The sequence below is a fragment of the Phaenicophaeus curvirostris genome, chromosome 2 (assembly GCF_032191515.1).
Source record: "Phaenicophaeus curvirostris isolate KB17595 chromosome 2, BPBGC_Pcur_1.0, whole genome shotgun sequence".
Classification (NCBI taxonomy): Eukaryota; Metazoa; Chordata; class Aves; order Cuculiformes; family Cuculidae; genus Phaenicophaeus; species Phaenicophaeus curvirostris.
This window is the reverse complement of record NC_091393.1, coordinates 43,150,153-43,163,868: the sequence shown is the minus strand read 5'-3', so window position 1 is coordinate 43,163,868 and position 13,716 is coordinate 43,150,153. Positions and strand designations below refer to the sequence as shown.

Genomic DNA, 13,716 nt, shown 5'->3' with positions numbered 1-13,716 from the left:
CAACATTAAAATAGCTCTAAGCGTTAAGAAGACCTCCCCCACCATTTCTTTGCCCCCATAGACCAGCAACAGTACTGACAATACCAAAGTACTTCTTTTTGCCTTTTCATAAAAGCAGCACCTCTAGCACCATCTCTGTAGTTGTGCCACACATAGAATACTACACCCACCTGCTCCATCCCTCTCTATAAAAGTTGTCCAGCAAGACACTTAACTCATCATTTTCTATACTCTAAACCGTGTCTAAAATACATTTTTTCTTCTTCCTTTTAGGTTAGATTTATTTCTTACCCACCCTCATCCAATAGGAAACCAGAGAGAGACCTAGTCCCATTTCATTTTCTGGCCATCATTTACCAGAATAACTGGCCAATATTCAGCTGCAGGTTTAAACAGAGGCAAAAAAATCCACCTTATATATGGAGGCCACCAGTCTCCATGATTACCTTTTGTTTTATGAAAGCTTAACCTGAGCAAGCCCACCTTCTGGGGCAAACAGATTCTTACAACATCGCTAAGCTCTTCCCATCCTGGCAATCATCTTCTCACTCTTCTTCCTTCCTCGTATTGTGTGAGCAACCTCACAGAGCCCCATCACAGCTGAAACAGTTTGGACAGGACTTCCCTTTCCTACAAGCTAAAGGGACAGAGTCATTCACATTCCCATCCTACAGATCCCTGAGCTGATACTCTACCATTCCTATCAGATGAGAGAAGCAAATCTACCAACCTAGAGAGGTATTTGCCTTGGCTCCTGTTTGGTATCATGTCAGTAGTAGAAAACAATACACAATGGCATCAGCATGACTAGGCTTGAGAAAGTCAAACTTTGCCCCTTATACTTTCCTCTACAATATACAATTTAGTTTGTATTGTTCTTTAAAACACCACTGGGGGAAAAGGGGAATGGAAGGACAAAGATATTTTTATTATTTCAATTAGATAAAAAGGCATTTACTGTTTTACAGCTGCACTACACAGTCAACTATCAGGATCATAAGGAAAAGGAAGTAGGACAGCTTCAGAGATTTCTTGATCTTTTTGTGACATTTTAATCTAGGAAGACCATAGCCTTTCTTACAATTAAGTAAATATACACGAGAAATCCTATATCCCAACAAGCCTGTCAGTGAAAACACACACAAATGTGAAAATGAAGCAGCGAGGTAGCTAGTAAGGTAAACGTGGACTCCAAGACATTTCAGTTTCAATTCCAAAAGTATCTTAAACTATTGTTAAACTTCTGACCATCTTCTCTACTACCACCATCTCAGATCCTACAGACCAGAGTTCAACTGGAAACCTTCTTAGCTGTAGGAAGAACAGTCACACTTGACCGCTCCTTCTGTAAAACACTCTCTAAAAAGGATGGCCACATATTCCAGCTATACATCTGACAAAGACTTATCAAAAAAATAGGAAATCATAGCTATAGTAGAGTAAGCTTGCAGCTACTTCTACATGGGGAATAAACACCACAAAAAAGTGGTAATATACTGGCAGGGTATCTTGGCCTATAGACACTAGAATTAGGCAATATTATCATTCAAGAACATTGCTCAAAACTAGTTTAAGTATATCCAGCAACATTTGATTTTGTAAAACTTTTTTCCAAACTTAAGTTTTGGGTCAAAATGGATCCATCAACAAGCATTCAAAGGAGACTGAAACCCAGCTATATGCCTAGTCAACTTTAAGACACTCTACACTCTTGAAAGTACTTTGGTATCATCCCAAACTGTGCCAATAACCGTTGTCAGTTGGTTATGCAGAAGCATTTTGGCACTAGCACTCCATACAACACATTAGGAGGACAAGACAGACTTTCAGAAGCTGTTTGCTGAAAATGAGGCTGAAGAAGTTTAGATGCTTCTGCAGCTTACGGGCTGCTCACAGCTGACAGACCAGGTCTATCTGCCTCTTCCGCCTCCTACTCAGGAGCACGGCCACCTGACACTGGCTGAAGTGGCGGGTTTGGTTCAGAAAGCCTGTAATCCGGCAGGTAATATATCCTCTTCTCCTTCTGTACCTCTCTCCCTTCTTTGGAAAGGTCTGCATTCTTGCAGCGTCAGCTGGAGGGTGGTGGCTCATCCTGGCATCACCTCCTAGCAACTGTCCTAGCAACTCACTAGCTAGAGTTAGAGCATGTTTTTGGATTAATAGCCCTTGCAAACACAGAGCTTCTCTTCCACTGAATGGCAGTGGCCCTTCTGAGCTCTGGTTTGACTCAGGGCACTAGCAGCTCATTAACTATCAGATGATTCAGCACTTGGTGCCTACTTTCCTGCTGCCTGGTTTTCATCAGCAACCAGACTACAGCTTTGAAGGGGTATAATTTACACAATACAATCAGGTACCTGAAGAGGCCCACAGGTGTCAAATCCCTCCAGATCCAAGCCAGTATGAGTTTTAGGCAACATGGCCTGCTAATAAGTTCTCTTCTTTGCTCTATGGTTTTATAATCACATTCCCCACAAAAATCCTGACTGTAACAGCCTGCTGTTTTTTTCTCCAGGTCTTTCAGGAAGGAATCATGCACAGATAGGAAAGGGGACACGGAGAGAGGAAGAGTAACATGTCCCAGGCAGAGGGAAGACAGCCTCTATAATTTGTGCTCAGGAGAAGAAGGCAGGATTTTAGTCTCACAAAAACCATCCATGCACAAGAGTCATATGTGGCCCTCCCCATCCCCAGCAATCCCTTCTGATTTACTCACAGCCACTAATCTCATTAGAGTTCCTATAATTAAAGCACCATAATATCTGATTAAGAATATAGCACGCTGTTTAAATTAATTCACACAAAGTCCTTTAATATAAGAAGTACTGCTCTAAGAGAATTACAAGTTTTACAAAATAAAGCAGCACTAATGAGTATAGAATCAAAACTGGATTATCTGGTTTCCTAATTTGCATGCAGAAAAAATAGGCAGTCAGATCACCATGATTTCTACAAAACTTTTACAGACACTTTATAGGAAAAGTTTTCAAGTATAGATACAATTACACATATATAGCTTCAAATATTTATTAGAGAACATATTGTACTTTATAGATGTTAGGAAACAGTAAACGTTATTTTGGTCTAGTTAATAGTTTTCAATAAGTGAGGACTGAGATTGTTGTTCTGAATAGCACTTGTCAGGTTTACAGATTAGGGAGATGAGAAACCCCATGTAAACCTTAGCCTCTTTACCAGTCCGGGATCAGTTAAATATAAAAATCTGGTTAAACTTTAGGTCTTCTCTCTTTCTTAAGTCAAAATTCTTCCCATAATTATTTATTTTCAAAGAACACTTTTGAACGACCAAACTCCACCTCTCCCCCCGCCACATAAATGGACAAAAAGCAAAACCAGGCACAAATACTCCCTCTGACTCAGAGGTTCAAGCAGCCAGGAGATGTTAGGAAGTGAATCACTCATTTAGCAAACCTATGTGTGCACACAGCTTCTGGAATAACCCAAGTTTGATGCCATGTTAATTACATGGAGAGAAAGATGGGAAATGAAGGAGACATAAATGCAATATTTCATCTGCGAGATCGAGCGCCCAGGCTATTCTGCCTACTGTCCCCATTTTGTATGCTGGATTCACAAGCGTAGAAGCTCACAGCTCTCGGCAGAACAGGAAATGGTTCTTCCACCCTTCTGATCCCAGCCTCACTCAACACATACCTGAGAGCCCATGGAGATGGTCTCCGTAAGCACCACAGTCCTGGAAGAGCAATGCAATTTCAAACATTCACACTCTTCACCCTCATCCGTTTTATACTTGTGACTAAGCATAACAAGAAAGAACAGCTTTGAGCTGCATCAATTCTTGGAGTTAGGGCTTGTTAAGACCCAACCCAGGCTCAGTGGGATCCACTCAAGGTCCTAAAATGCGAGAACCACAACATATTTCATGCTAACCCATCACTCAAACCTACCCCTCTCTCAATTTCTCGAGTGCAAGAGAAGAAAGTCTTGGGAAATTTTTTATGAGTGATAAATTGGTTGTAGCCAAACACTGCAAAGCCCGGAGGGGTCTGCCGGTATGAAGAATAGCTAAACTGAGGTAGAGGTAAAGTTAAGCAATTTACAAAAAATCAGGCTTCAGATCAGCCTGGTTGCTGCAGTCTTGCCTGCTAAATTTTTGCACCAGCCATTAAATCTTTGAAAAGGATTATGCAGCAAGGTGCTAGCGATAAGAGAGACTGAATTTAACCTCTAACGACCTTATGATGTGACATTCCTAAAACAATCACCCTCATTTTCCAGCATGCCGGTAAAACTAGGAGCAAACTCTGCAGCTGAGTCCTTTTATCTGGATAATCTTCTTTCCAAGAATAGGTAAACCTTCAGTTGATTTTCTGATCTATAAAGGGCTCCAAGGCAGAAGTTTTGATGATGTTATACATTTGCACAGAAGAAGGCAGAATGCATTAACAGGGTTTTTTACTTTGCTGATCAATAATTTCAGAAATCACAGTGAAACCATCATCAAGAATCCATCTTTCTTCAGGAGGAAGACACAAACATATTAAACGCAACATCAATTATTTTAGGTGTTACACATCGGCCAACATATTCTGTATTTTCATCATGAAAGATCACTTCTCCAGAGACCTAGAGTCAGACAGCGTCCTATCAAACAAAGGGCATAGATTGGTAATTCTGATACAGAAACCAGATCTAAGCAATGCATATTGTTGCTTGGGGTTTGGTCTTTTGGTTGTTTTTGTTTGTTTTCTATTTCAGAGGTATTCCTAAATCAAACTGACTGTATCCAAACCAAAAACCTGTTAAAATTTTCAAACAGAAACAGTTTTTCAATATTTACTCCATTTGAACTTCTGGCAAATTTTCTTTTTTCTTTGCTATACAAACTGCTAAGTCTCAAAGACGAAATCATAGAATCATAGAATAACCAGGCTGGAAGACACCCACCAGATCGAGTCCAACCATTCCTATAAAACACTAAAACCATGCCCCTTAGCACCTTGTCCACCTGTGCCTTAAATACCTCCAGGGAAGGTGACTCAACCACCTCCCTGGGCAGCCTGTTCCAGTGTCCAATGACCCTTTCTTTGAAAAATGTTTTTCTAATGTCCAGCCTAAATCTCCCCTGGCGGAGCTTGAGGCCATTCCCTCTTGTCCTGTCCCCTGTCACCTGGGAGAAGAGGCCAGCACCCTCCTCTCTACAACCTCCTTTCAGGTAGTTGTAGAGAGCAATGAGGTCTCCCCTCAGCCTCCTCTTCTCCAGGCTAAACAACCCCAGCTCTCTCAGCCGTTCCTCATAAGGCCGTTGCCTCAAAGGCAACTTCTTTTCTAGCTTATACTGCCTATCCACCTGTCCTTGTCCAAAACTCCACTAATGTAACTGACATGGAGAAGCCTTTTCTCTTTCTTCAGGATAAGTCGCAGGGTCCTTTCACAGCACAAAGCAAAGATATATCACTTCTTGTTCTTCTCCAAGAAATATGACTTTCCTGTTCTTTTCAGAAAAAGGAAAACATGGGAAGAACACACTGCACCACTGTTAGAGGGTATTTTGTTTCCTTTTCCTCTGAACTGATTTATCAAGCAACTAAAATTCTGCTTGTTGGTAACAGCATCTGCAACAACACACCCACAGAAGTGCTCCGAGAATATCCCTCCTCAAGACCAGTATCCCTGCTGCAGACATCCGTTGCTCTGTATCTCTATCCCTGGCACATCTTTTTTGCGCAGCAGTAAATAACCATACGGCTATCTACCAGGCAGACCTCTTAATAGCTGCTGAGAAAAGCTTTGCAGAGCGTTCAGCAATAGTAGTGGCTTCCTTGAAGAGGCCATCCCTGCATACACATCCTACAGCTGGATGACGCTAAGCTCACTTGATCGGGCATACACTTGGCTCCCAGGCCAGCCAGATGTTTCAGCTACTGAGCTGCTGGACCATCCTCCAAGAGTCCTGCCTAAACCAGGCAGAATAGTTCTTCCATATGGCTTTAGCTACCAGATCACATAACTTCCGTTAGATTACTCTAAGGTACTCGCTTTATTGCTTTAGCTCACAGGGGTTGGGACTAGATTATTGTTAAGGTCCCTTCCAACCCAAACTATTCTATGATTCTATGATTCCAATGCTGAACCTGTTTTGGGTTTCGCCAGAATCTTGCTCTGATACAACCTTTTCTCAAAACTTCCAAGATCCTACACCCCTTCTTACTCAAAGAAAACAAATAGGACAGAACAGACACATTAGTGACGTATCAACTATTTTAAACAAATTATACTCTAGCCCTGCCTGTTTTTCATCATTGATTTTAAAAAGAAGGGGGGGGCGAAGCTTAGATAACTGAACTTGTGGAGCAGGCTGCAGCACCTGCAGAAGCTAGAAAACAACACTTTGCAATTTCCAGCTAAAAAGCAGGACAATATTCTGACACATGACCTCAGCAGCACCAAGGTGGCACAAACATACATTGGTAACATACCCTAAAAACTTACTGACAGTTTCCAGTCCACCACTTCACTACAAACCAAACCATTCTAGGCTCCCTGCATGAAGTCGCAAAAAGGCTTAAGTGTTCCTGAGTTTCTGTGTTACAGGAGACGGAGAACACAACTCCACTCCTCCCATCCAACAGCTCCCACACCCTTCTCAGTTACCTAAAAATAATGAAGGTGGTCCATAAAAACCCTAGTGAATTGACTATTAGCCATAACAAACGCTACCAGCACTAGTAAATGCTATGCAGGCTACCAATGCCTGCAGAGGAGCACATGCTTCACTTCAGCCAGCACGTGCAATTTTCAAGCAAAGAAATGTACCCTGGTCAGAACAAGCCAACAACTATTTATAATGCTCGGGGCTAGCTGTAGCCATCCATCCCAACCCCGTCCATCCCAACCCCGTCCATCCCAACCCCCCACACACAGCCCAGTGGGAGCACAGACCACCCCAGCACTGCGCCGGGCCCCAACAGGGGTAAAATTCCATTCTACCACAGAACCAGCACATCTCCATTCAGCACGTTCCAAAAGTTGCACCTGACTAAAATCCATAAAGGCTATAAGAAGTTTTTGCTAGGTTTTGGTTTTCCCATGTACCCATGCTTAAACCATGGCTCTCCGGGTTTAGGGCACGCATACACTGGGTGCAGAAACAGCAGCACAAATGCTTCGGGATGCTGAACTAGCTAACTAAAAACACCAGTGAAGACAGAGCTTTGCTTTCAAGCTGCAGATTTCGGTTTGAAACAATAGTACTGACAGACAAAATAACAATGAATCACAGAATCACAGAGTAGTTTGGTTTGGAAGGGACCTTAAAAATCATCTAGTTCCAAGCCCGTGGGCAGGGACACCTCCCACTAGATCAGGCTGCCCAAGGCCCCATTCAACCTGGCCTTGAACACCTCCAGGGATGAAGATGTCAGCAGCCTATAATTGAGCAGCTACCCACCCAGGATCAGCCCCCACCTACCCAGGATGGAAAAGCTGTCACGTTTTGTTCTCGGCTCAAAGAAGTTCTTGTTTACTGTTGTAACTATGACTCTTCACGAAGAGTCACACAGATACATCCCACACACGCTCTATTTTAATCCCGTATAACCGAATACCAAAGGTGCCAAGCGTGCGAGGGGTTGCGGGACGGCGGCCAAAAGCCCAGCGCTCCCAAACTCCGTTCCTTATCGTTCTTCGCGTTCCTCCTTACAGGAAAGCAGCGCCAGCCGCGGTAACAGCAAGAGTTCGAGAATTTCAATAAATAAATAAATAAGAAAATCTTTTAAAAGATGGGGAGAGCCCGGAAAGATAAAAGCGGCCAACCCGGCAGGGCAGCGCAGCTCCGGGGAACAAACGATCACTAAAGGAGCAGCTCGCAGGCTGCCAAACGCGCTCCGTACGGGACGGGAGAGGCCTCCTCGGCCAGCCCGCCCCACCGGGGAGCCCCCCGTCGGCTCTCAGTACCTGGGAGCTGAGGTACCGCTTGAGGCACTCCTCGCACACCGCCTTCTTGCAGCAGGGCAGGGGCTTGATGGGCTTCTCCTCCAGGCACACCCGGCAGCTCAGCACCAGCAGCGGCCCGAACTCGCCGGCGATCAGCCCGGAGAAGGGCTCGGGCAGCAGGTACAGGTCCACCACCTCGATGCCGTCGCCCGCCGCCGCCCCCCCGCGCCGGGCCGGGGGCTGGGGCTGCCCGGGGCCGCCGGGGCCCGCGGGGCGGTCGTTCTCCACGCAGTAGACGGTGCAGTACACGTGCCGCCGGGGGGGCCGGCGCCGGCCGCCCCCCTCCGGCCCCGGCTCCTCCTCCGGCGGCACCGCCGGCTCCTCCGGCCCGGCCGCCTCCTCCTCCTCTTCCTCCTCCTCCTCTTCGCCCCCTCGTCGCTCGGGGCCGGGCGGCGTCTCCGAGGCGCTTCGCCCCGCGTCACCGCCCGGGGCCGGTTGCGGCGGCTCGTCCGGGGCGCTCAGCGAGCTCTGCCGCTCCCCCATCGCTCCTTCCCATCCAGCCGCCTCGCTTCTGCTTCCGGGTCCCGCGCACGAACCCCCCGAGGGCACCAGCCGCCGCCGCCGCCTCCTTCTCCTCCTCCCGGCTGCGGGGCGGGCAGCGCCTCAGCGCAGCGCCGCCCGCGGGGTCTCCCCCATCCCGGGGAGGACGCGGAGCGCGGAGCCGCCCCTTACGGTGCCGCGGGGCCCGCGCGCACCCCGGCCCCGCCCCCGCCCCGCTCTGACGCGGCGCTCGCGGGCCGCGCCCCTCATTCAACCGTAAACACCGCGTGGTGCCCGCGTGCCGCTGCCCCCGCCCCCCAGCCCCCCCCCCCTTTCCTACGGCGGTTAACTGCGCCTGCGGGAGCCGCGCGTCAGGAGCAGCCGGTGCAGTGACATGGGCAAAAAAAATCAGTTTAAACGGTTAAAAACAGGTGTATCCAGACAGCTCCCTGAACGGCACCTGGTGGGGTACTTGCGACAGTCCGGGAAGGGAAGCAGCCCTGCGTTCTGCTCTGAGGGCCTGCCAGTGCCTCTGCCTGAAGACAGTGTCTCCGGGCCTTGACAGCGCCAGTGGCAGCATCGCGTAGGGCAGGTGTCACAGAGCTGATCCTGCAGCAACTGAGTAACTTGACAAGGACTGAGAAGCTCGACGTGAGCCGGCAGTGTGAGCTTGCAGCACAGACCAACCGTGTCCTGGGCTGCATCAAAAGAAGCGTGGCCAGCAGGCTGAGGGAGGGGATTCTGCCCCTCAATTCCTCTCCTGTGCGACCTCATCTGGAGTACTGTGTCCAGTTCTGGAATCCTCAATGTAAGAAGGATATGGAGCTGTTGGAACGGGTCCAGAGGAGGGCTACAAAGATGATCAGAGGGCTGGAGCCATGCGAGGACAGGCTGAAAGAGTTGGGGTTATTCAGTCTGGAGGCTCTGAGGAGACCTTATAGCAATCTTCCAGTACTTGAAGGGGCTACAAGAAAGCTAGGGAGGGACTGTTTGCAAAGGCTTGTAGTGATAGGACTAGGGGGAATGGGTATAAACTGGAGAGGGGCAGATTTAAACTAGTCATAAGGAGGAAATTCTTCCCCGTGAGAGTGGTGAGGAAGTGGCACAGGTTGCCCAGGGAAGCTGTGGCTGCCTCATCCCTGAAGGTGTTCAAGGCCAGGTTGGATGGGGCCTTGGGCAGCCTGGTCTGCTGGGAGGTGTCCCTGCCCATGGCAGGGGGGATGGAACTAGATGACCTTTAATGTCTCTTCCAACCCAAACTATTCTATGATTCTATGCTTCTATGACTGTGCAGTTTTCATCCCAAACTTTGACTAGAGCGTTAATCAGAAGTTTATCAGTTGCTCTGCTAGAAAGGGCATGGAGCTGGGCTAACAGGAGTAACAGAAGGAGGACAGCTGCAGGTGGGGAGGTGACACTGCAGTGAATAGACATCAGAATTACCTACAAACCTGCAATTCAAGGAGGTGGAGCTTAAAGAAGAAAACCTAGAAAGAGAACGTCATTGCAAGAGAAAGCAATTTTGCTCAGCGGCTAATTCAAAAGCACCACAGGGGAAAAATGGTCCTGGGGAATTCAGGATGGCGATGCTAAACATATTCGGCTGAGGGAAGCATTAGGCAAATATGAGTAACAGAATTGCCCTGGCCCTACCAGACTATGGACTGAGGACAGTTCAATGGTCTGTGCCTGACTGTGGGTCCTGCTGGTCCCAACTGTGAATACTGGGCAGACTTGCCAGCCCTAGATTTCTCCAGTACCCCCATCCTGCCCTGTTTCTGGCTTGGATGGTGAGACCAGCCCTGTCTGATGAGGTCCTGCCTGGCAGCCCCCAAGAGGGTCTTGCCACAAGGCTCCTCGATATATATATGCTTTGCAACAGGTCTTTGCCATATTCTATATATATTCTCTCAGGCATATTTTAAAAAAGTATGAGATTATGTAGTAGTAGACGGAAAGAAATGTCAGGGTAAGGTAAACATGAGATCATCTGCTAGTACCTACTGATTGCCTTTCCCACCATGCCTTCACACATATTCATATTCAAACAATTACAAGGAAGAAGAATTTTCAAAAAAAACCCACATGAAGTCCTGATAAGCCCCAACAATCTGTGGGGGATGCTGATTCTGTTGCTTAGTGCACTGCTGGCAGGTGCCTGCTGGGTGTGCGAAGCAGAAGCCCATATAGGACTGAACACATGGTTCCCAAACAGGCTGCTCTGCTGCTGACTGACAGCCTACATGATGTATCTTGGGCTGGCTGTTGCCCAGGTTTTGAGAAACCATGTGTCATATTTGCATCTGAGTCTGTTGCTAAAACTTTCTTGTTTTAAAATGTGATTTTAGATTCACACATTTTACACTCTTTGTAGAACATGTCTAGACTTTAATTAAAAACTTATGGAAGATATTAAAAAGATAGCAGCACTATCAGATTTACATGAGATAACAGATTTAAATAAATTGTCCTACAGAGATCAACCTTTTTCTTGCTGAACTGTTTGGTTTACGAGAACTTCATCGTGTTTGAGCACGGTTGTGTGGAACTGAGTCTAGTTGCTTAAAAGATTACTTTTTTCCCTTTGAGTTACCACCAAGTCAAATTCCACAGAGATTCACACATTTGAGCTCTGCAAATGAAGTATGAGGAAGCAGCTGGCAAGGCATTCATTCTCTGTGAGGGGTCCCAAAAAAGCTCTATCCACTGTCATCCACCAGAGCCTGGATTAGCTTACCTCTGGGAATTCAGCAAAATCCATCATTTTTTTCTTCATTGTTAGAACTATTGGAGGGTTTGATATGAATAGGTATGTATACAGGTTTTCCTTTACTCAGGCCTGATTTTTAAATTCCACAACTGAGATACAGGGCAGGCACTTGTACTTTCAAACAATAAATGTAACTGCCACAGTTCTGGTAATATTGGAATTGGAGTGGAGGTGGTAGTTATTCACACTGAACAAAGAAGTTGTGGCAGCTATTGCATCAATGAATTAAATTTTTCCCAGTCTGTAAAATTTTGCAAAATATTGCCTAAGTTTCCAGCCTGCCTTCTTTTCCCTTGTTTTCCTTCTTTCTCTTCTTCCCTTCCTTTCTTTCCTTTGATCAAAGAGCATAAGCTTACATAAAACTTCAGCAACATAAAGTATCAGGCTATGCAGCATATAAGCAAACTGCAGAATTCATTGCTATGCCAAATCACTGAAGCTGTTCTGTAGTGAAATTAACAATTGATTGGATATTTTTAACAATACATCAGAGCTAAAGCAGGCTGTGCTGTGTATACCAGCTGTTTCTAAATCTATCTGTCTGTATGCGTGTATACACAAATACAAAAGGAGGACTCAATTTCCCAAGGCTGTAGTTCTTGACACTTCATGAAAATTACTTTTACTAAAAATAATTAATAATTTTAGCATGGGTAATTAACAGTCATTCTTCTGGGCTTGTGCTTATGGTCTCTGAGGAAATTTGAACTCTTATTTTCCTATGCCTGTCAGTAAGTAACTGGCAGCATTGTTAATGGGTCATTGAATGTAGAACTTATTTGGGTGGGGGGGATTCTTTTTTACCTTGCTTTTAAATGTTTTTTCAAGGTATTTAAAATTTTCATTTTCTGTTTTGCCTACCAGTGTAAATGTATTCTGAGTATCTTAAGAAATACCTTTAACAAAATGTTTGTATTTATTTTGAAAATGAAATAAAATTTCAGGTTCTCATGTTTGCCCCTCAACACTTGTAGCACTTCTTGTTCTATACACCACACGTGTAACGTAACGTAACACACCATAACATATTGTTTTACATTGTCTTACACGTACCAGAATGCATCCCATATATACCGCTTACATTCTGGACATGATCCTGCTTTCAAAAGCTATAAATTGGCAATACTGGATTGACAATTTTCAGCAAAAATTATCTATAACCTTCTACGGCAAAAGCTTGTGACAATGGTATAGCAGTGATGAGGACAGTTTTCTGGGGCGACCCAGTGAGAACAGAACACTTAAAGCTTCTCCTTTATCTTTGTTTCTGAATTAGGTGGGATAGACGGGCACAACTTATTTAGTGGTAAAGAAGATGAAGTCATATAAATCGCCTAGACTAATCCTCCTAGCAAACAAATTATAATACAAAAAAAAAATTATCCTTGACAGTATTTGGTTTTAAAGTTATGCTGTATGTTTCTGCAGCTAGAAGGAAAATATAGTTATCTCCTTGGGCTTCTATTTATCTTATGAGGTGAAAGAGTTGTGCGTGTTCTACAGAAAGAGTAGGTTAGAAAAGGGCATGCGCTGGAATGATTTCTTATGAACATCCTAATTAAATCAGGAAGAATGACTGTATGCCTAGTTTCATTGTTACAGTATTTATTTTGAAAACAGTCTGTGCTATTATATTTATTTAGCACTATGGAAACAACCTTCAAAATACAGCCATGTATCTTGATGAAAGTATTGCCAGAAATTCCAATAAATATATTTTTTGTATGTATGCTTTTGAAACCTTTGGAAAAACATAGTCATTGATGCATCCCTGGAATTACAAGGTATATATATTCATGTATGTTGAGTGGAGAAAGCATTGCCTAAATGAATCAAACTCTTTGGAACACATATGTGCTTACTATCCACATCCAGACAAGGGAGAGAAAATGCTTTTCTGAAATTTATGGATCTTTCCAAACAAATCTTATCAATGTCTCAAATCATCTTTTAAAGGGCACCTACAGCCTTCATGCATCCTCCTTATTTTTTCTCTTGCTTTGGAACAAAACAAGTGTTGTATGCTACACACTTCAAAACCCCCATTTACACCTGCAATACTGTTCTTTTCTTAGTTCTCTGCCTCCATCACTAAGTTTTAGTGTTTTTTTCTTTTTGCCCATCACATCTTTCTATTCCTAAAAATACCACAAAGCTCTGTGTTCAGCCTAAACCTTCATAGATGGACACATGACTGTGTATCTGTTCCTGATCTTGCTGAATCCAATTTCTTATTGAGGGCTAGATTCACCAGCAGCTTAAGCTTCCTCTTCACCCAAATCTTCTATTCTTCCTCAACTTTCTTAACAGATTATCATCCCCCACATCACTTGGGTTAATAATTTAGGAACCACATTCATCTTCAGCAAATACAAAAAAACACTTGAATGAAACAAGGTACTTTCAAACATCAAACTTTTCATAAAACAGCAGTATATATTTTTAAATTCTTGAGTTTAAAACAGAAAGACTGAGCTGAGAGTCTCATG

The 13,716-nt window shown here is 44.7% G+C and overlaps 1 protein-coding gene across 2 annotated transcripts in view; it reads right to left on the bottom strand.

Moving 5' to 3' along the window:
- RNF217 (ring finger protein 217) overlaps positions 1 to 8,620 on the bottom strand; it is a 57,060-nt gene extending 48,440 nt beyond the window's left edge. Inside the window, exon 1 of one of the 2 annotated variants that reach the window (XM_069851803.1) lies at positions 7,939 to 8,620. In XM_069851803.1, the coding sequence (XP_069707904.1) occupies positions 7,939 to 8,460 (522 nt within the window). In that variant the 5' untranslated portion in view covers positions 8,461 to 8,620. The remainder of the gene's footprint in view (positions 1 to 7,938) is intronic. The other variant, XM_069851802.1, reaches the window with a different exon arrangement.
- Between the last annotated feature and the right edge of the window lie 5,096 nt (positions 8,621 to 13,716).